Source organism: Durio zibethinus, chromosome 20 (assembly GCF_047325235.1).
Source record: "Durio zibethinus cultivar Kanyao isolate XHJ-2024 chromosome 20, ASM4732523v1, whole genome shotgun sequence".
NCBI classification, from domain to species: Eukaryota; Viridiplantae; Streptophyta; class Magnoliopsida; order Malvales; family Malvaceae; genus Durio; species Durio zibethinus.
In genome coordinates, this window is record NC_143181.1 from 4754639 (window position 1) to 4775284 (window position 20646).

Genomic DNA, 20646 nt, shown 5'->3' on the forward strand with positions numbered 1-20646 from the left:
TTCATTTCTTTTGCCTTTATACTAAAATACGAAAATGCATATAATTTATATTCCTTTTTGAAACTTAAAAAGGCAATTTTTCTTTAATTTATTATTTGTTGGTACAACGATTAAAAAGATTATAGAAATTTTAATTTAAAATATATTAAATATCATTTTTTTAAATTTACGTCTGAATTAATTAAGTTAAAATTTAATTTTTTAATACATTACCTCAAAAGAATTTATTATTTCATTACCATTAAATTATATATATATATATATGTAAGAGAACAAGTCTTCTAGAAGCCGTTGAAATATTTGATTTTTTTTTTTGTGAATTTTTATTTTATTTTACTAGTAGACTATGATGATAGTAATAAATTAGATTCTCTCAAACAATTCAAATATCGCATGCCAATTTATCGAATCTAACTCAACTTTATTCAACTAAAGCTAACAAAAAAAAAAAACTATCTACAATCCTTTGCTTGCGTGGATATTAAAATTTAGCCATCAACATCAACTAATTTGTTAATTTCAATCTCTAAGTTATTTAAGCAGCCATACGCATTAATTATTATTATTATTAAAAATTTTCTATTGCAAAACAGTTAAGTTTTTATTTTGCTTTTCAAATACAGGCATATAATCTCCGTACTTTATGTATTATTTTGAATCTTAAACTTTTCATTTAAGTAAATCAATGGTTGCAAGTAAAAGTTTTTACTATTAATAGTCAAGATTTGATATAAAAAAGTCTAATGATTCTCTAAACATTTGGCATGAGTATGAGGATATAATAGTCATTTCGATTGACATGCATTAAAAATTGTCACTTTTTTTTTGTTGTTACAACTTCCAAAGTCATGGCTGATGAGTCATGATTCATGACCATTAAACTTTTATTATCATCTTTTTTTGATAATTTTATTATTTTATTTTTCGCTGAAATATTCATGAATCATTCATGAATATGAATTAAAAAAAAGAAAAAAAGAAATTGGTAGTTGAATAGAGAAAAGAAACCATACATCAATATGAATTGTACTTCCTCTAATTGAGCAAAGAGTCTCAACTCTCCCACGCGCCTAACTTCACGTACGCCCACCACCCAATCAGTAGTGGCAGTTTCGTAAATAAAGGACACCATCGTTCGCACACGAGAAAAAACCGGAAAAAACTTGTCCTCGTTGTCATTTGATAGGAATGGCCACGCGTCCGCCTTCGAACGCACGTGGGACTGCATTAGGTTGCCTATGTTCCGCCTTCGGATTGACGAAATTAACCCTCAAGAAACCAAAAATGGCAGTTTCTCGTCACGAAACACGTGTCAATTTCTTAATATCTCCCCAGGCACTATTGTCCCTAAGATCATGTGGAATCGCCCTGGACCCCGCAAAATTTAAGTAATATCAGCGTCCGCTAGCTCACTAAAGTACAAGATTCTTCCCTGTGAGTTTCCTACACGGAAAATCAAGCCACTCAGCTAAATCAACCAATCCTCTCTTTTCTTTAATTCCCAACATTACCCCTAATTCATACCTAGGATCCCCCAGTATGTCGGGTTCTATTTAGGATGGTTTGCGTAAATTCAGTTTCATCGGATGCATAAATAATAAAATATAAAATAAAAAAAAAAAGAAAAAAGGGCAAAAGGCGTGGGATTTTTTTGTTGATTTTTTATGAAATGATGACGGGGAAATAATTAAACCGTGAACGGAGAAAAACCGACCGGCTAAATGGGCTCGTTTTTTCCTATATAAACCCGTTCTCTCCCTTCAGATCTTGCATTCCATTTCCAATAGAAAAGGAACACTCCCTCGTTTTCTCTCTCAATCTCTCTATTAATCTCTCTTTCTTTGGCTCGCTACTTTCTCTGCAGCTCTCTAGAGGTAAAAGAAAAATATTAATAAAAATAAAATTATAAAAAGGGAAATTTCTGTCTCAACTGATTTTTTTTTTCTATTTTTTTGGGATTTATATATTTCGAATATCGAGAAACTGTTGGAGGAATGGAATTAGACGTTGTTGAATCGAAGATCAGAGACTTTGACCTTTGGATTAATGCATTGTTTGGATAAACATATCTTTGACGTGTTTTAAGACGTTATTAGGTTTTCTTATTTTGATCTGCGAAAGATTTTAGGCTATGGATCTTCTAAAATTCGCGGATTTGAAAAGAAAGAAAATGGAACGTAAGTGTTTAGATTCTTTTTTTTTGCTTGTTTAAAGCCCTAGGTTTTTTTTTATTGGATTAGGGATTTCGATCTGGCGGTGATATGAGGGTTAATTCGGTTAAACTATTATCTGCTTATCGAGATTAAACTTAGGTTAGGTCTAATTCGGGGATCTTATGATTCTAATTAAGTTTCGTTTGGAGTTCTTTTTAAATTTTAAGTTAGTTATGATTGGGGGCGGGTGAAGTTATTCAGTTTTTTTAGTAATGTTCTCATTGCATCCAATTAAGTGAAATTATTTACTCAATTTGAGTACTATACACTGTTGATTGGTATTGATTGAGTTTAAATGCCCCTTCGAAAGTAATCTTGTTGCCCTTGTTCTGTTGTGATTTTTTTTTGTTCGGCATTATTTTGAATGATTTGTTGCATATTGTTTGTAAATAGATAATAATGGTACATTGGTGGGGATTCTTTTTCTTTTTTGGAACTGTTTATTAATTAATAAAAGTATGTGTATGCAAGTGGATGTGTCGATTTGGCAGTCTTACTGGTTGTCTTTTGGTTTTTGTTTCATGATTCAAGGTTTGTATACTTTTTAGATGGATGCTTAGCAAGTAAATTCCCTTGTTTCTCGAATCTAGCATCTTGTTTCTTACCAGATGTGCAAACTTGTGTTCAATTAATTGTATTTTGTTTGCTTAAGCTACCTTGCTTTTAGAGTTATGTTTATTAGTTACACTGATTATGTTTTACTATATGTACAGCTTGGTATCACATATGCATTTTTTGCTGAAACGATAACACAAGTACACCCCGATAGATTTTGTTGGAATAGTCATACAGCTTGTATGTATTTATATATGAAATGGGCTCCCGAGGAAGACTATTGTTTGATCTTAATGAACCCCCAGCCGAAGATGATGAGGAGAGTGATAGCGCTACCTGCTTAAAGCCACAAAAGGCACTTCCATCTACAAATCCCCATGTTTCTGACTTGCTTGTGACAGCCGCAGCTTCGCAACGAATTTTAAATAACCATGCATTCTCACATGCATCATCTGGTTCGGGTTTTCAGCCTTTTGTTCGGCCTAAAGCTTCTCCTTGCCTTGAAGTAAGTGTTGAACCCAAGAGGTCAGGAGATCAGGATCCCAATTTGGCATCATCTTCTTTGAAGTCAAATAACAGTGGGGAGACAAAAGCTCATGTAGCAGCTTCCTTTGTTTCGGGTTTTGCAAATTCTCAAGCTGCGGAAAGAGAAGAAGGTGAATGGTCTGATGCTGAGGGTTCTGCTGATGCATATGGAAATAATAGACTGCATGAAGAGGTTAAAACTTCACAAGAGCAAGGTTTACAGGAAGTGATGGATTCTAGTGCTTCAGGTGTCACTCTTGAAAGTGTCAGTGCTGCTGAAAACAGTCATTCTCCATTAAGACTAGATCAAAATCTTAGTAATCAGAAAGGCAATAGTGTCCAAAATTCAGAAGGCAATGGTAAAGGTGATATATTCATTAATGGTCAAGAAGAACCTATCTTAGTGCCAAAACAAAGAGAAGTTAAAGGTATTGAAGCTAGTCATGCACTTAAGTGTGCAAATAATCCAGGAAAGAGGAAGATAGACCAACAGAAAGAAGCAATGCTGGGAAAGAAACGGAATAGGAAGACCATGTTTCTTAATTTGGAAGATGTCAAACAAGCTGGCCCTGTAAAAACTTCTACTCCAAGAAGGCAGAACTTTCCAACGCCAGTTGTTACTCGTACTGTAAAAGAAATTCGTACTATTCCTCCACCTGGTGAACGTGTTGGAGAAAAGCAAGGTCAGCAAATAAATGAGGATAATAAGCAAGTTGATTTACCATGTAATGAAGGAAGCAATCCTGTAGTGGAGTCATTTGATCCTATATCTGAATGTAATGGTGATACGAATTCTGGACTCCTTGCCAGGCCGAGAAGGTTAAATAGTGACACTGATCTTTCAGAGGCTCATCTACCACTCATTCCAAGACAGAGTTCATGGAAACAACCTATAGATTCGAGGCAGCTTAAGAATTTACAGTTTTCTAATAGAAAGCCAGCTCCAATCAGCCAAAGTTCTATGGAAGCAAAGATAGTAAACAAGAAACATCTTCCTTCTAAAAAGACAACTGCTACTAGTACCTCGTATCAAGACACATCTGTGGAACGTCTTATACGAGAGGTGACCAATGAAAAGTTTTGGCATCACCCAGGTAACATGTATATCTTTGCAGATTTAAAAATAGCTTTTGACTACTAAACTTCTTGATTCCAGATATTCGTATTCCTTTTTTTTCCTACTGCTTGCTTTTACAGTTTTTTTTTTTATTATTTTTCTCATGCCAGTTATCCATGTCCCTTCAATTATTACTCTATGAGAATGGTAACGCACAGAGGACATGGAAGGTGATGAGATATATATTTTTATTCTGAAAGCTGGCTTTTAGTTATACTGTTTTTACTGATTTATCTGCAATATCTATTAGCATAGTTCTCATGATCTGGTTATTTCTGAAGAGAATTTTTATCGCAGAGACTATTCATGTGGCATATCTGTGGTGTATCCTAGTTTACTTATTGCTCCTTGAAGTGGAATTATGTATTTAATGGAAATTTTTGTAATTGAATAAACAGCCATTGAAATTTTTATTGCTGGCCACATGCATGTTTTAGGAGATTTCTCTGGGTACTTATTCTTGATTTTCTACTATTTGCTAAGCCTTAGAAATTGAATATTATTAAATTGAGCCCTAACATTTCGTTGGATTTCTGAAGCCATTGATATACAATACTATAAAAGAATGTATATTTAGTTAATGCTTTGTAAAATATATTTCTTTCTTTTTTTCTGGCATGGGACCTTTTGAAGATTTGTTCATGGATTGCTTAAGTGACATGACTGATTTTCTGAAGGAATTGAAGAAAGGTCCCGCTTTTTTTTCTTTGACTTATTTGGTTGGCAGCTCCTAGATTGCATTTCATTTTTTCAGGTAATATGGAAGTAATCACAGTGTCATGATAGTGTTCTTAGTTTCGAGGGTTAACTTGGATTTTCTTTCATCTCTATGTTGTTTGTTTTTATCTTTTCCTTCTGTTGATTTATTAAATTTATATCTGGACTTTTAGCCTGTGTGCTTGGCAATTAATTTTATCACTTTATGTATCAGAGGATACTGAACTCCAGTGCGTTCCCGGACAGTTTGAATCTGTAGAAGAATATGTCAGAGTATTTGAGCCTTTGCTTTTTGAGGAATGCCGTGCACAACTTTACAGCACATGGGAAGAGTTAGCTGAATCAGCTTCAAGAGATATACATATAATGGTCCGTATCAAAAACATTGAAAGGCGAGAAAGAGGTAAAAGTGCCTGATTACTATTCGTAGTCTACATCTTTGTAGTCTATATCATATTTGATAAAGTAGTTACTGCAGGTAACAGGGTTTAGTAAGTTTGACAATGTTAGTTTGGAATTTTGATTCTGGATAACTTTTTGGTTTTAGTGTAGAAACAAGGTCAATTATTAGTGGGATTGAGAGTAAATATTTCCACTAGTTTATTAATTGGAAGAAATTTTCCTTTTTTTTTTTGGTTTAGGATGGTATGATGTGATAGTTCTTCCTGCTAATGAGTGCAAGTGGGTATTTAAGGAGGGTGACGTTGCAGTTTTATCGGCCCCGAGGCCCGGCTCAGGTATGATACTGGAATAAGACTTTTTTTTTATTTTGGAAAATTTCAATTTCATATTCATCTTAGAAATGTTTATTTCTTGTATCTTGTAGTTAGAACCAAACGAACCAACACGTCTTCAATCGAGGAAGATGATGAGGCTGAGGTTACTGGACGTGTGGTTGGTACTGTTAGGCGACACATACCCCTTGATACTCGTGAGCCTCTTGGTGCAATCCTTCACTTTTATGTTGGGGATTCCTATGATTCAAATGGGTAATTAGAGAAATATCACTTCTTTATTGATATTGTGCAGTTTTGAGTGCACTTTTATCCTTAGGCTTTTGTGCTGCTATTGATTGGGTTGGCTCCCCTCCATTATTTTTTGAGACACTTATCAACACCATTCACATTTGTAGGACCTACCTATGAATTGTGAAAGTCATACTTGTGAATGGTGATTAAAGTTATTTTGGAAAGTAATGGACAGAAAAATAGTGGAAAGGAGCCTAACTCCTTTTGATTATCCCATAAGCTTGGGCAAATTTCATAAGCATTATTTTTTCCCTTTTGTTTTTTTGTTTTTCTTAATGTTAAAATAACATATTAATTTTTACAGCAAGGTTGATGAAGATCACATTCTGCGGAAACTTCAACCCAGGGCTATCTGGTATCTAACTGTTCTTGGATCTCTTGCAACTACCCAGCGTGAGTATGTGGCATTGCATGCATTTTGTCGTCTTAATTCCCAGGTACTTATTTAATATTATTTTTAAAGATTTACGTGGATAGATGTAATTCGTGTTGCTTGATATATCTTGCCAGGGTTAACAAAGTTTCTCTTATGCACAGATGCAAACTGCAATCCTTAAACCAAGTCCAGATCACTTTCCAAAATATGAGCAGCAAACTCCTGCTATGCCTGAATGCTTCACGCCAAATTTTGTTGATTATTTGCGTAGGACCTTTAATGGGCCTCAGCTTGCAGCAATCCAGTGGGCAGCTACGCATACAGCTGCTGGAACAAGTAGTGGGGTAACAAAGAGGCAGGAGCCGTGGCCTTTTACACTTGTTCAAGGGCCTCCTGGAACGGGTAAGACACATACAGTCTGGGGGATGCTAAATGTGATCCATCTGGTTCAATATCAACACTATTATACCTCTTTGCTTAAGAAATTAGCACCTGAGAGCTATAAGCAAGCTAATGAGAGCAATCCTGACAATGTTGCAATGGGTTCGATTGATGAAGTCCTTCAGAACATGGACCAGAATCTTTTCCGCACCCTTCCAAAACTCTGCCCAAAACCCAGAATGTTAGTTTGTGCTCCTTCTAATGCTGCAACTGATGAGCTTCTTGCTCGAGTTCTTGGTCGAGGATTTATTGATGGTGAGATGAAAATCTACCGTCCTGATGTGGCCAGAGTTGGGGTAGACTCTCAAACACGGGCTGCCCAGGCAGTTTCTGTTGAGCGGAGAACTGAACAACTTCTACTCAAGAGTCGTGAAGAAATTTTAGGACATATGCACACTTTAAGGGCTCGGGAAGGTATGTTATCTCAGCAGATAGCTACTCTTCAGAGGGAACTTACTGCCACAGCTGCTGCTGTTCGGTCCCAAGGATCTGTCGGTGTAGACCCTGATATTCTTGTTGCTCGGGACCAGAACCGAGATGTACTGTTACAGAACCTGGCTGCAGTTGTTGAAAACAGAGATAAGGTTCTAGTTGAGATGTCTCGCCTTCTCATTTTAGAAGCTAGGTTCCGTGCTGGCAGTAACTTCAACTTAGAAGAAGCCCGTGCTAACCTTGAGGCGAGCTTTGCCAATGAGGCTGAGATTGTTTTCACTACAGTTTCGAGTAGTGGTCGTAAGTTGTTCTCTCGCCTTACGCATGGTTTTGATATGGTTGTCATTGATGAGGCAGCTCAAGCCAGTGAAGTTGCAGTTCTTCCTCCCCTTTCTCTTGGTGCAGCAAGATGCGTACTTGTTGGGGATCCCCAGCAGCTTCCTGCAACAGTCATTAGCAAGGCTGCTGGGACCCTCTTATACAGTAGAAGCCTTTTTGAAAGGTTCCAGCAAGCAGGATGCCCAACTATGTTGTTGTCTGTGCAATATAGGATGCATCCCCAAATTAGGGATTTTCCTTCTAGGTACTTCTACCAAGGACGTCTTACTGATAGTGAAAGTGTTTCTAACTTACCTGACGAGGCTTACTACAAGGACCCTTTACTTAAACCTTATTTATTCTATGATATTACCCATGGCCGGGAGTCCCATAGAGGTGGATCTGTATCGTATCAAAATGTGCATGAGGCAGTGTTTTGTTTGCGCTTGTATGAGTATCTACAGAAAACTTTAAAATCTTTCGGTGTGCCCAAAATCACCATGGGTATAATCACACCGTACAAGCTGCAACTAAAATGCCTACAACGTGAGTTTGAAAGTGTTATAAAATCAGAGGAAGGGAAGGATCTATATATTAATACTGTAGATGCTTTCCAGGGCCAGGAACGTGATGTTATTATTATGTCTTGTGTCCGGGCCTCTAGTCATGGTGTGGGCTTTGTTGCAGACATTCGTCGAATGAATGTTGCTCTTACTCGTGCTAGAAGGGCTTTGTGGGTATGAGTTATTTCTTCTAGTCTTCTATGCTATTACATTGTTGCTCAGATCCTCCTCCAACTGCTTGATGTTGTTTGTGGGTGGGTGTATGTGTGTGTTTCTTTTTTCTGGATTTGACATTGTTGTTTGAACAGGTTATGGGTAATGCCAATGCTCTGGTGCAATCTGATGACTGGGCAGCCTTAATTGCTGATGCCAAAGCCAGGAATTGTTATATGGATATGGATTCTCTCCCCAAGGACTTCCCTAAAGACTTACTCTCCAGAGATTTTTCAGGGCCAAGGGGACTTGGTTACCCTGCATCACAGGGTAAGGCTTCTAATATGAGAGGTTTAAGGTCTGCTGGACCAAGACACAGATCATTAGATATGCACATGGACTCCAGGTCAGGAACACCATCAGAAGATGAGGACAAGTCAGGAACATCAGTAATTTCTAGGAATGGGAATTATTGGCCATTTAAGCCACCAATGGAGACTTCCTTGGATGATTTTGATCAGTCGGGTGATAAATCTAGAGATGCCTGGCAATATGGTATACAGAAGAAGCAAAATTCTGCTGGTGCTGTGGGGAAAAAAGATTCCTAGCGGTTGATTATTTTTCTAAAAATTGTTTGTGTGCAGCGAAGAGCCTTGGAGCATAACTTTATTTGTAATCCTTGTGATTGAAGTTTGTGAAGAGCTCTTGGCTCCACAAGGATTGAGTGCATTAGCTCTTGAGATTATATTCTGTTAAGCTATACACAATTCGTGACAAGTTGGTGCCAGACTTGTGTCTAATAATTGCCCCAAGATGAACAAGATGAGAGGTTTTGTAAGGGGCACCAATGAAGTTTTGCTCAAAGCCTGGGTACTTTGTTGAAAATCTTTCTGCCATATTGATTCCTGCGATTCTTGCAAGGAGGTGGATGATTTTGGGGCAGGCTTCAAAGGTAAAAAATAAATCATTAGGCTAAAGTATTGGACTGAATAAATTTTAAATTTTTATCTAAAATTCCATATGTGATCGTTATGGTGTTTTACGTATAATTAATGACGTGTAATCCAGGAATTGAATGCTGGCATCAAGGATCGTTCTGCCCTCTTGGGTTGATAACTGAGCAAATTATCCAATCTGCCATTTCTTGGATGAAACCTTTGATTGATACGGTTGGGCAGTCATCCCAGTTTTTTGTGCATTTTGTGTCACTCCTTAAGACTTGGCTGGCTCTGCTGTTCGGGAATGTGTTCATTTAGATGGATCACATTCGAAAGATGCTTTGTTCATTCATTAAATTTACTAGTTCTTGCAAAATCTCGAAGATGACTAGCAAAGGGGTCTGCTCTGCAGGTTATGTAGGATCAGCACGGTTGAAAGCTGCCAGCGTGCATTCTTTGAACATGCAGATGCACACTAAGGTGACTTATTTTTGAGGTCTCCAAGATACGGGTCGGTTAACTGAATATTCTTTCTTTTGTTCTTGTTTATATTCTTTGTTGTCTGAGGTAGGAATACCGACTTTCCTCCAAAATTCTGTATAGAGAAGGAAGAAAGAAGAGTACAGAATTTCCGTTATGCAATTGTGACGTTAACTTTGTACATACACCTTCAGCTGTGGAATCATATAATTCTTTCTTGGGACTCATCCCCTCTGCTCTCGTTAAAATGATGATTCACCCTTCATTTTCTCCATCTGGGATGATCAATGTATAGTGTAATTAACACATCACGTGCTTTAGTTTACCATCATTTTAGAAGTTTGAACAATACGAAAAACTCAAAACTCAATTTGTCCTTTCACTTTTCGGGCACGTGCCTTTGTATTCCTTACCGAATGGGTAGAAAAGCTGCTGGGTGCAACGAATTTGTCTGAAGGTTCTAACTTCTAAGCTCTGCTGTCAAAAGAAAAAAAAATGAAAAAAGAAACCCAGAAATTTGATAATTTATCAGCCTCTCAACAAACTTGCCGAATAAGAGAAAGGAAGTACTCGAACGCGAAACTAAAAATTTAAAAACAGGGGTCTGAATCCGATGGGATCCGAATGTCTTCAAAAGGCATCCGTAATCCATTTTTCTAATCTTCATTTTTTCTTAAAACATTTATGATGATGGTGTCCTCGACTCCATCTGGTTTTCCAAACATTTTCCCGCTCTAAAAGGTCAATTCTGCCCTCATTTATATCTCAGAGGTTAGTTTTGACATTCACCAGCCATAAAGACAGAGAAAAGGGCCCCAAATTCTACTTTGGTGTGCCAAAGTCCAAAACCATAAAAATAATAAAAATTCTACTAATTTGGACAGCCATTCTCTAAAAGGTAGAAAACAAATGCACCAGCCAAAACCATAGAATAAAACCAAAAAAAAAAAAAAGGGAGGGTTAAAGGAAACCCAATTTTCCCGGTTTCTTGATTGCATATGGGTTGATCCAAGTAATATTCCATCAAAACAATCCAAGCAATCATCCAACCTCACTATTCCTATTTTTAAGGGATACCCTTTCAGGGGTTGACCCTTTCTCTATGATTTTTACCATCTGAGTTTGCACCCCCCGAAGTTGTCTCTCTTGGTTTGCCTTTTGAAGATCCATTCCTCATTCCATTATTCCTTGAATCTGTCAGGTTAGTTGCTCGTTTTTACCATAAATACATCTTACTTTTTGGTCTTTGGATCTTGACATCTTGTTTACTTTGGACTGCAGAAATTTTCTATTCTTTTTCATTTATATTACGCCGTTCGGAAAACAATCTATGGGTTAAATTTGTCTCCAAAGTGAAGTTAATGTGATTTGGACCCTATGCCCATGTTTGGTTGGAAATGTTTTAGTTGAATTTTTCAATCCCAGATGCGGACTTCTTTGCGACATTAATTATTTTCTTCTTTGGTTTGTTGTGTTGTTGGACCAACAGAAGAAAAAGGGGTTGGGGTGTAATTAAGCAAAGTTTATGTTAATATGGATCGAATTCTATAGTAATATCTAGGTGGTTATGTCTTGCTATAGCAGTTGTTTAGCTCATACAACGTCCCAACGTTTTTGGGTTTGTAATCTGGTTTTACATCGTTGCAGTCCACTTTGACGTAAAGTGTGGTTAAAGTCGGTTGATCAAACAGATCATTCACTAATTTCGATAATCTTGTTTCCTATGATGGTAGAAATTACTATGATCCAAAGGAGAACTTGCAGAACAATTCCTGGATTCAATTAAAAGGGAAAGAAAAGAAGAAAATAAACTAAAAATGGTTCAATTTGTCTATCTCTGGCAAGAGAACTGCAATCTGATCAGCTATTTCACACTCTGACAGAGATGGTTTTCTTAAAGGAAGTAAAAGGGAAAAAAAAAAAAAAAAGAAACTGATGTAGAAAAGCTGTACTAAAGAGCAGTCTGATGCTAACTTTTGTTATGAATAGTTACTTAAGACAGGATTGACAAACCTATATGGTGAAGCGACATATAAATATATGCTAAGGCCTCAACATATTTGATAATTTTGAATTCACTTTTCATGTATACCAAAAAGTGCAATACGATAAGTTTTATTCAGCTTTAGTGGGAGAAGTTATGCAATTTCTCATTTTCTACTGAAAATAAGATAATGGTTTTGGTGTTCTGCCTTTTCTTACACAAGCTTGCACTTGAATTGAAACACAAAATGTAGATGTTGTGACACTCAGATTGATGATAATATAATTCTGCAGTATTTCACTGTTAACATACAGGAGACATCTATTAAACTATGAGTGCGGGTTTAAAGAAATCCTCTTCAAATGGCTATGAGAAGTCTCTAACAACTGAAGAGCAGCAGGCAAAGGTATCTTCTGTTTATATGATCCCCCTATTCCAAGTTTCTGACCTATCATAGATTTCGAGAGTTGAAGCAAGCAAAAGCTACTTGGATGTTGTGGAGAGTAAAGCTTTCAAACCTTTTGATATTTGCAGATTAGTGAGATAAGAAGGTTGATAGGACCATTACCTGAGAAGTTGGCCATTTATTGTTCTGATGCAGCCATCGCAAGATATTTAAGGGCACGAAACTGGAATGCCAAAAAGGCAACTAAAATGCTGAAAGAAACCTTAAAATGGAGAGCAGAATACAAACCAGAAGAGATTCGCTGGGTATGCTACAATTCGTTCTCCTATGAATTCTCTGTAGTTTCGAATAGGAAGTACCAAATGGCTGCAGGATTTTTGACCTTTTCCGTATGCTTGTAACAGGTTTTCCATTTTATTTGAAATTTGAGGTACTAGGAAATTGACAATCAATGGCCTGATGATCTTTCTTAGCAGTTGCATTCTTTTGCATTTGTTTTCATGCACTCAGAATGGTTCATTGAATTAGGAACTTAAGTCCTCTGGATTTAACCCTTAGAGAGTAACCCGAGTCCAATATACTTATTAGGGCTGAACTCTGGTCACTTGGCAGGTCAACCATTGTCCTTTTGTGTGATAAATAGCTGGTTCAGGTCAAACTTTTTTCTTTTTCCATGTGGTGTTTTTACAAGGTTGTTCTTTTTGTATTATGTAGGAAGAGGTTGCTCATGAAGCTGAGACAGGGAAGATCTACAGATCAAATTATATAGACAAGCATGGAAGAACAGTTCTTGTCATGAGACCTAGTTTCCAGGTTCCACCTGACATCAGTACCTCTATATCTGTGCAATTTGTAAATCCAGTACTACATAAAAGTTGAAACAATTTTGGGTGAAAGGTGTTAGAGTTCATGTGTGAAGATTATCCTACATCAGAGAAAAAATAAAGAAACAAAAGATGTATATATAAGATATATCCCAATCAGTTTAAGATTTTTGGTCATGGCTGTGTCCCGTTTTGTCCCAATAATAGGATTTTCCACTACCTCTTAAGCCATTAGTAATTTAGGCGGTTGACATGTTTGACTGTCTTATGGATTAGTAAGTTTGTATTATTGTAAAAGTTGACCATGAAGCAACTATGAGTGAAAAGAAAAAAGAAAACTTGTTTTTTTTTTTTCCATTTTCTTGGGATCATATCAGCCATTGAGATTCAAGTTTCAAAAGCACACTACTTAGCTTCGAATTGGTTAGCTTTGATAACTTAATTAAGTTTGTTTTGACTGCAGAACTCAAAATCAACAAAAGGACAGATTAGGTATTTGGTTTATTGTATGGAGAATGCAATTTTAAATCTTCCACCAGACCAGGAGCAGATGGTCTGGTTGATCGATTTCAATGGTTTCAACATGTCACATATATCAGTGAAGGTGACACGGGAAACAGCACATGTTTTACAAGAGCATTATCCAGAACGTCTAGGCGTGGCAATATTATACAATCCACCCAAGTTCTTCGAACCATTCTGGGCGGTAACCCAGTTTAACCATCTTTCCTCTTCTTTTTCTCCTGCTTTTTTTTAAGAACATAAAATTATATCCGTGAGGTTCTTAGTATGTCTCTCAGAAATATGCATAAATAATTATGCACAGTGCACAGTAATCTATGTTTAAGCATGTGCGATGGCTTATATTTTTATATGGAATTTGGATACATGGTTCTAAGTCAGAGATTTTGCAGATTTGAAGGGATCCTGATTACTACTTTTATGATTCCTTAAGTTATGTGTTTCCTTTTGGTTTTCAGCCAAGGCTAGTTGAAACATTTCAGCACTCTGGTTGCTTTTCTATATAAATTGTTTTTCATGTCAATATAAATCTGCAATTTAAAATTTACTCCAGCGTATAGATCCAGCTCTTTGCAAGCTTTTTTTGGTATTGATTCTCTTGTCATTGCAATGTCCCTCCCCTTATTTTACATTACTGATTATGTCTGGCCTTGAGATATCTCTGGTTGGTGTTCAATGCCATTTTTTGTTTTGTTTTGTTCTGTAGTTGTGTTATATTACGGACATCCACTTGTGTTGTTATCATGTTAGTGTATGCTTTATTTGTGTGGTTAAACTGATATTTGGGAGTTTGTTCCTTCGCAGGTGGTCAAACCATTTCTAGAGCCCAAGACTCAAAACAAAGTAAAATTTGTTTACTCTGATGATCTCAATACCAAGAAAATAATGGAGGATCTTTTTGATGTGGAGAAGCTGGAGTCTGCATTTGGCGGAAATGATGATTCAGGTTTCAACATCAACCAGTATGCTGAGAGGATGAAGGAAGACGACAAGAGGATACCCACATTTTGGACAAGTGGAAATCCTCAATCAGCAGCTCCACCAGAACCCATGCCAAAATCTCCCATTGATTTGAATTCTATCAATCTAGACTCTGATTCTGATGCTTCTGACAATGGCAAGGTAGGCGGTTCCCCGAGTCATGTTTCAGATTCAAAAGGCCTCTCTCCCAATAAAAGTGTCTTGGTTGCTGAGGGCAGTGATAATGGCTCTAGTGAAGTTCACGAGAGATAGAGGACACTCAAAGCTTGAACCTGTCGTGGTTGAGGTAATAAGGTACGATGATCTGACTGTCTGCGGCCATGCTAACTGTTTTACTGTTTTAGTTGAGAAATATGAAGTAAAGCTCCTCAATTTGTATCGTTGACCTTTTGAACTTTTCTGTCGAATGGATTTCCCCGTTCAGTTAATTTAATGTATTTGATAAGAACTTGTTTTGTTTTATCCTTTTCAAGTTTACTCTTTGATCTATTTTAGAACTGACTAGCTTGAAAGTTTTTGCAGCATAGGCTAAGAACTTAGTTCATATTTGGTACATAGGATGATGGATAGGATAAGATGATAATCATCTTATATTATGTTTATTTTGTATTTAGAGAAAAGGGGTAAGTTAAAAGGAGGATTAATCATCTTATTGGTATAGAATGATTCAATCCTCCCAAAGTAGAAGATTATTTTTAATTTATGGGATTGAACTTAAATATCTTATTATATCTTTAAAAATTATATCAATAATCTAAATTGTATAAACTTTGAGAAATGATAATCTTGACTAATAAATAAATAATTTTATCTTAATCCTTGTATATATCAAACACAAGATAGGATGATATTATTTAATATAATCTTATTTATAATATCATTTTATCTTATTTTATTATAATTTTATGTACCAAACATATTCTTAATGTTTTAATATTTGACATAAAGATTTACTTCAAATATGGATGCAATAATGCATATCCCTAGTTATTATTAAGCTACTAAGGTTGTCGAATTACTTTATATATATATATATATTGAGATTATCTTAAATTTTGATTATTCAATTTAAAAAGGTAATATTTTACTAACAGATTGTTGAATGTACAACTGGTTTTCACCTTCACGTGGGAAACAAAGGCTTAAATAAATAGCCCCAACCCCACCCAAGGGCCAGTTCACTCTCTGGAAGGGGCCTTAGCCTTGCACTAGCAGGACCATAGATATTAAGAGCTCATTGTGCCCAAACTATAGGCCAGTTTTAAGGGTTACGTGGGCTTGTAGCCCTTTGCAGTTGGCAAAGTGGTCATTCGGTCTGACTGCTACATGAAGAACATAAGACCATAACACGAGTGGTTCCATAGATTTGGATTCTTATATATCACTCATGCAGTACTTCATTATACAATATATATATAAGAATTAAACGTTATATATCCGTCTATATAGATATCATCTACATCCAGAAAGCACCATATGATCAATTAAGCTTTGTCTCGGCTCGTCCATCCCTATTTGGCTATGGCAACAAAATCTGCTCCGATTTAATGCATCAATTTCATGTTTTCATTTGAAAATATTTTGAGAGAATATGCAATATGAGGACACAAAAGTATCTAACTGCTTAGATAAGTATTTAACCCAATGACTAGAATTGAGGCATTAGACTTTGTTTCCTTCTTGCTATCATCCAGCAGTCACCATCAATAAGGTTGATTTTAAACGAAAATTGTTGGCTTTTAATCAACTTGTTACAATGACAGAAAATACTAAGAATTCGATAAGAAAGCAAATTTTCAGTCCATATTTTCTCAATACAAAGGACAAATGACAGAAATCATTTTAAACACAGTAAACGCTGACAAAAAATTTTCTTATTTCTGTATTTCTGTTACAGGGTTTGAATGTTCAAAATCTTTGAAAGAGACACCTAACCAGAATTATAACGACATGGGCAGGGACTTGGAACTAGTAGGTTAGCGCATCCACATGAAAATCAACCGGGACGGTAGCTAACCTTCTGAGCTATTGGTCCAACATTATATAACCAAAACAGTCATAGATGTAGCTGATAATGCAAAGAGAAGCCCCTGGAAAACAGAAAAAAAAAATGGAAAACTATTTGAGTTGGAATGTGGGCTAATACACAGAAAGTGATAATAAAAGCCCGAAAATTTGATGTTACCTAATACTTAAAGGTAATGTCAATGCAACATCTCATCTAATTTCTGCCTGTATTGAGCCAACCTCTGCAAAAAAATCAGTTGGTACAGGTATTAGTATTCTTGATTAAGCTTAATAATTCCAAGTGAAAAAGTTATAATAAGTCCCTCAAAGCAAGAGGATATAGAGAGTAATAATTAATTCTACTGCAAGTATTCTCCTTTTTCCTTTTCAGGTTGAGACCTACAGTACCAAGGGTAAGACAGACTATTAAAAGAATAATTTCCAGATTAATGTGAACCCTAAGAATTCAACCAGAAAATCTCCTTCCATGTCAATCAGGATTTTTCCAAGCATAATCATGTTTTCAAGAAACAAGTAGAATTTTACTTCAGCATCATAAGCTACTAGTTTCGAGCAAAAGAGTATCCGATACATGTTAAGAAGAGAAAGGGATAATGATTGTTATTATAATATTATGACCCAAAAAGTTTTTACCTAAAAGACAACAGAGTTGGCAATTCCCGAAAACATACCATATGATGGAAGAATTTTTAACGTGCATGACCAGTTTGAACAGCTATAAGATGTTTCAAAAGAACCAAGCTGCTTTCATGATTTATAGATGGTGATAGCCATATCTATACATTGATACAGACAATACCTTCCTTTCTGCATAGAAGTGCCAAGGCTATTCCTCATGCTCCAAAATTTATAAAGCATGGACTATTGAAACATTCCCAAAGTCTATTAACTACTTTAGAACTCTGAATTGAACTATCAATTTCATGCTTCATGAAGCAAAAAAGCATATATATAAAAGCGAAAAAGTAAATGGGCTTGTACATAGGTCCATAACAGATGAAGAATAATGCTGAGAGGAAGTTGCATACCCTAGTATAAGCATAGACTCCAGCCTCTGTTGGCGCTACTGGACTTCCCCTCCTAATGAACTTCCCTTCCTTAAAAATGTAAAGCATGGGTATCCCAGTTGATAGTTCTAAACTGATAACCTATCTCATAAAGAATAAAGAATGAATATAGCCTTAATGATAAAACAAGAGTACAAGGAAAATTAAAAACATCCTGAATGGAACAAAGAAAAGGTCATACCTCCTGGGAGGTTAATTTGTCGAGATACATAATAATGGACCTTAATGAATTCCCGTGGGCAGCAATCATGACATTCTTTCCAGATAGAAGTTGGGGTTCAATCTGCAAACCATATATTCGTTGTGTTGTGTTAAATAAATCATATAAAATAACTTGAATCTGTAAAGTTTTCTAAGGCCTTACAGATTGACAAAATGATAAAATATCAAAATCATTAGTTATCAGATAAAGCCAGCTATAGAAGTTACATTATCTTTAAAATATGCAACAGCTCTTTGAGCACACATTTCCAAACTCTCGCCATTGGGTGGAGGTATATCATAACTTCTACGCCACTCGTGAACTTTTTCCTTCCCAAATCTATCTGCGGTTTCCTGTTTATTGAGACCTTGCAATTCTCCATACCTGCACAGAGAGAATAGTGCATGAATCATTTATGAAAGAGGATTGAGAAAAATTGAGACAGCCGGTAAGAGGACAATCAGAAAAGCATGAACAATATGACTTCATTCTTCTTGATACAGAGGAAAAAAAGTGACTACATTCTTTCATTCAATTGCCAAGCTGCTATAACAGGAATTGATTGCTTTATGGTGTCTTCACTGTATATTTGACTCCATGCCCTTGCTTGCTCACTCTCATCATGCATGATAATTGGCACCTGCCAACAGGTCAATGTTCAGTCTAATAAACCAAAGAATGATAAAATCACCTCTCCTGGACTTTTAGTAAGTAAATAAGGGATTCTAAATAACTTCAAAGCCATTTAACCCCGTCAATGAGTTTATTAATGACCAATGATGACAAAGCAGGTGCTCAGTATCACCAAGCAGTCATTAGCACCTAAACTTTAGTTACCATAATATTTATTTTTCCTCAAGTTACCTTCTTGCGGCGGTGCTGAGTCATGGCTAACATAGCAGTCATCTGTGCACGAATTAGTGCCGATGTATATATCATGTCGACAGGTATGTTGCTGATTCTTTTGCCAGCTTCAATTGCCTCTTCTACTCCCTTCTTGGTTAATGGCACATCAACACAACCTGTAAACAGGTTCTTCTCATTCCATAAAGACTCACCGTGGCGAATCAGTATCAAAGCTGCTTCATCTGCAATGAATATCAGGAAAATAATCAGAAGATTTCCAAAAATGAACCCAACTTTGTTCCCCAAGTTACACGGAAATACCAAATCACTTGCATCAGTTGGAATCAATGTGCATTTGCAGTCTGCCACCGCAATTTTGAGAAATTAGGATTTCTGTTACCTAAAATAACTAGTGAATAAAGTCTAAACAGATGCTGTTGGTTTGAGCTTATAATAATGAAGAAAAATAGTGAATCGGTCTATTATTCACTAATTAAATATGAAACTATGTCTAGGATGGTATGGCTTACTTGATTTCTTGCGAGATTCATGGGTGCCATTATTTGAGGGAGATAAAACAGGATCAGCAACAGAGGTTTGAGAAGCTGAGGCTTGAATAACTCTGAATTTCCTCTGTCCAGAACTATAAGTCCCTCTTTCTGAGAACCCAACTTCCACCTTAAAACCTTTGGGAAGCAACCTTACTGAATTATTCCCAACTTTGCAATGAGTTCCAGAATCGCTGAGAAGCTGAAGAGTTCCAACTGTTTGGTGCAACATAGTATTGGCCATTCTGAAAATTCAAGACAAGCAAGTGCTAATCTAAGAACACCTTCTATAACTTGACAAATGAAGCAGAAATATACAGGAGAAAGTCTTCATTTTTGACAAACTTATGTTCCGCACAAGAATAATGCATTTGCTCGTCCATTGCCGTAAGGCAAAAGAATTCTAGAGCAAATAAATGTTACTTATGATTATGCCTCTAAGGATTTCTATTCATTCTAAATCAATAGTTAAAAGCAGACTTAAGGCAGATTGAGATCATTAACAAGCTCCAACGACATTAAAAGAGAGGCAACAACTTCAGGAAACATAATCTACCTCTCTAGGATCACTACCCCATCAGTAAAAACCAGGAAAGTTATTCCTTTGAGAGAAAACAAAAAAAAAAAAAAAGACAAATTTTTTGGCTGCCAGGAAGTCGATCATAAGAACAAAATTTTTTGGCTGTCAGGAAGTCGATCATAAGAACATTGATTAGCAAATACCCTATATTGAAAAGAATCTGACAGATCCAAGCATCAAATGTGTAACCCAATCAAAGACTCAAGTTTAACATTACCCACATGGGATTTTCTTCCATAAATCAAATAAACAATAGTAAAATTTCAGGACAACACCAATCCAAAAAATGAGACAAAATTGATGAACAAGATGAAACCAACCTTAAAAGACAACAACCCGGAAACCAAAAATGAAATGCCGGACGAAGGGAAAAGAGGGTGTTTACCTTGTTGGGTACACGAAAAAACTGACCTCGAGTTTATACAGGCCAACCGCGAAGAAACCGAGGCAAAGAAAAATGCGAATATAAGGGAAGTATTTCTTACTACACGGAAAAAAAAGCAAGAAAAGCTGACGGAGAAGGAGAGGAGGTAGAGTTTATTTAAGCGTTCGCAGCTTTTACATGTCAATCTGAAGAGACAAAAAAACAAATTTGAAAGATCGGAAACTCTTGAGTTGTTTTAGTATAATATAAAAATGCAAACTCTCAGGTTAAATAGGAACAACCGTTGATGTTGTTGTCGTCGCTGTTCTGTTCTGTTCTTTTTCTTCAGATATGGTCACGTTTGTAACAGCTTAATGACAAATACCCTTTTTCTCGTAACAAAACTGAAATTTATAGGGTTTTTTTAAGATATAACGA

The 20646-nt window shown here is 36.2% G+C and overlaps 3 protein-coding genes across 7 annotated transcripts; 2 read left to right on the plus strand and 1 right to left on the minus strand.

The window, feature by feature from the left end:
- Window positions 1-1769: 1769 nt before the first annotated feature.
- LOC111315589 (uncharacterized) lies at window positions 1770-10083 on the plus strand. 2 transcript variants are annotated; one of them, XM_022917429.2, is made up of 9 exons: window positions 1770-2177; window positions 2927-4387; window positions 5342-5530; window positions 5769-5864; window positions 5954-6116; window positions 6460-6592; window positions 6693-8459; window positions 8594-9390; window positions 9507-10083. In XM_022917429.2, exons 2-8 carry the CDS (start codon window positions 3028-3030, stop codon window positions 9044-9046), a joined length of 4161 nt encoding a protein of 1386 aa, XP_022773164.2. In that variant the 5' UTR covers window positions 1770-2177; window positions 2927-3027; the 3' UTR covers window positions 9047-9390; window positions 9507-10083. The 2 variants fall into 2 exon arrangements, with proteins under 2 accessions (XP_022773164.2, XP_022773162.2); XM_022917427.2 differs by having other exon boundaries at window positions 1770-1874.
- Window positions 10084-10734: 651 nt separating this feature from the next.
- LOC111315591 (uncharacterized) lies at window positions 10735-15035 on the plus strand. 4 transcript variants are annotated; one of them, XM_022917434.2, is made up of 6 exons: window positions 10735-11057; window positions 12155-12246; window positions 12375-12551; window positions 12961-13059; window positions 13534-13776; window positions 14397-15035. In XM_022917434.2, exons 2-6 carry the CDS (start codon window positions 12172-12174, stop codon window positions 14823-14825), a joined length of 1023 nt encoding a protein of 340 aa, XP_022773169.2. In that variant the 5' UTR covers window positions 10735-11057; window positions 12155-12171; the 3' UTR covers window positions 14826-15035. The 4 variants fall into 4 exon arrangements, with proteins under 4 accessions (XP_022773169.2, XP_022773170.2, XP_089605528.1 ...); XM_022917435.2 differs by having other exon boundaries at window positions 10790-11057; window positions 12134-12246; XM_089749402.1 differs by having other exon boundaries at window positions 10882-11057; window positions 11138-12246.
- Window positions 15036-16432: 1397 nt separating this feature from the next.
- LOC111315590 (2,3-bisphosphoglycerate-dependent phosphoglycerate mutase 1) lies at window positions 16433-20641 on the minus strand. The gene is made up of 10 exons (XM_022917431.2): window positions 20511-20641; window positions 20230-20414; window positions 19247-19509; window positions 18735-18958; window positions 18392-18510; window positions 18098-18254; window positions 17850-17951; window positions 17630-17749; window positions 16759-16822; window positions 16433-16663 (listed from the first exon to the last, which is right to left on the minus strand). Exons 3-9 carry the CDS (start codon window positions 19506-19508, stop codon window positions 16778-16780), a joined length of 1029 nt encoding a protein of 342 aa, XP_022773166.1. The 5' UTR covers window position 19509; window positions 20230-20414; window positions 20511-20641; the 3' UTR covers window positions 16433-16663; window positions 16759-16777.
- Window positions 20642-20646: the final 5 nt, after the last annotated feature.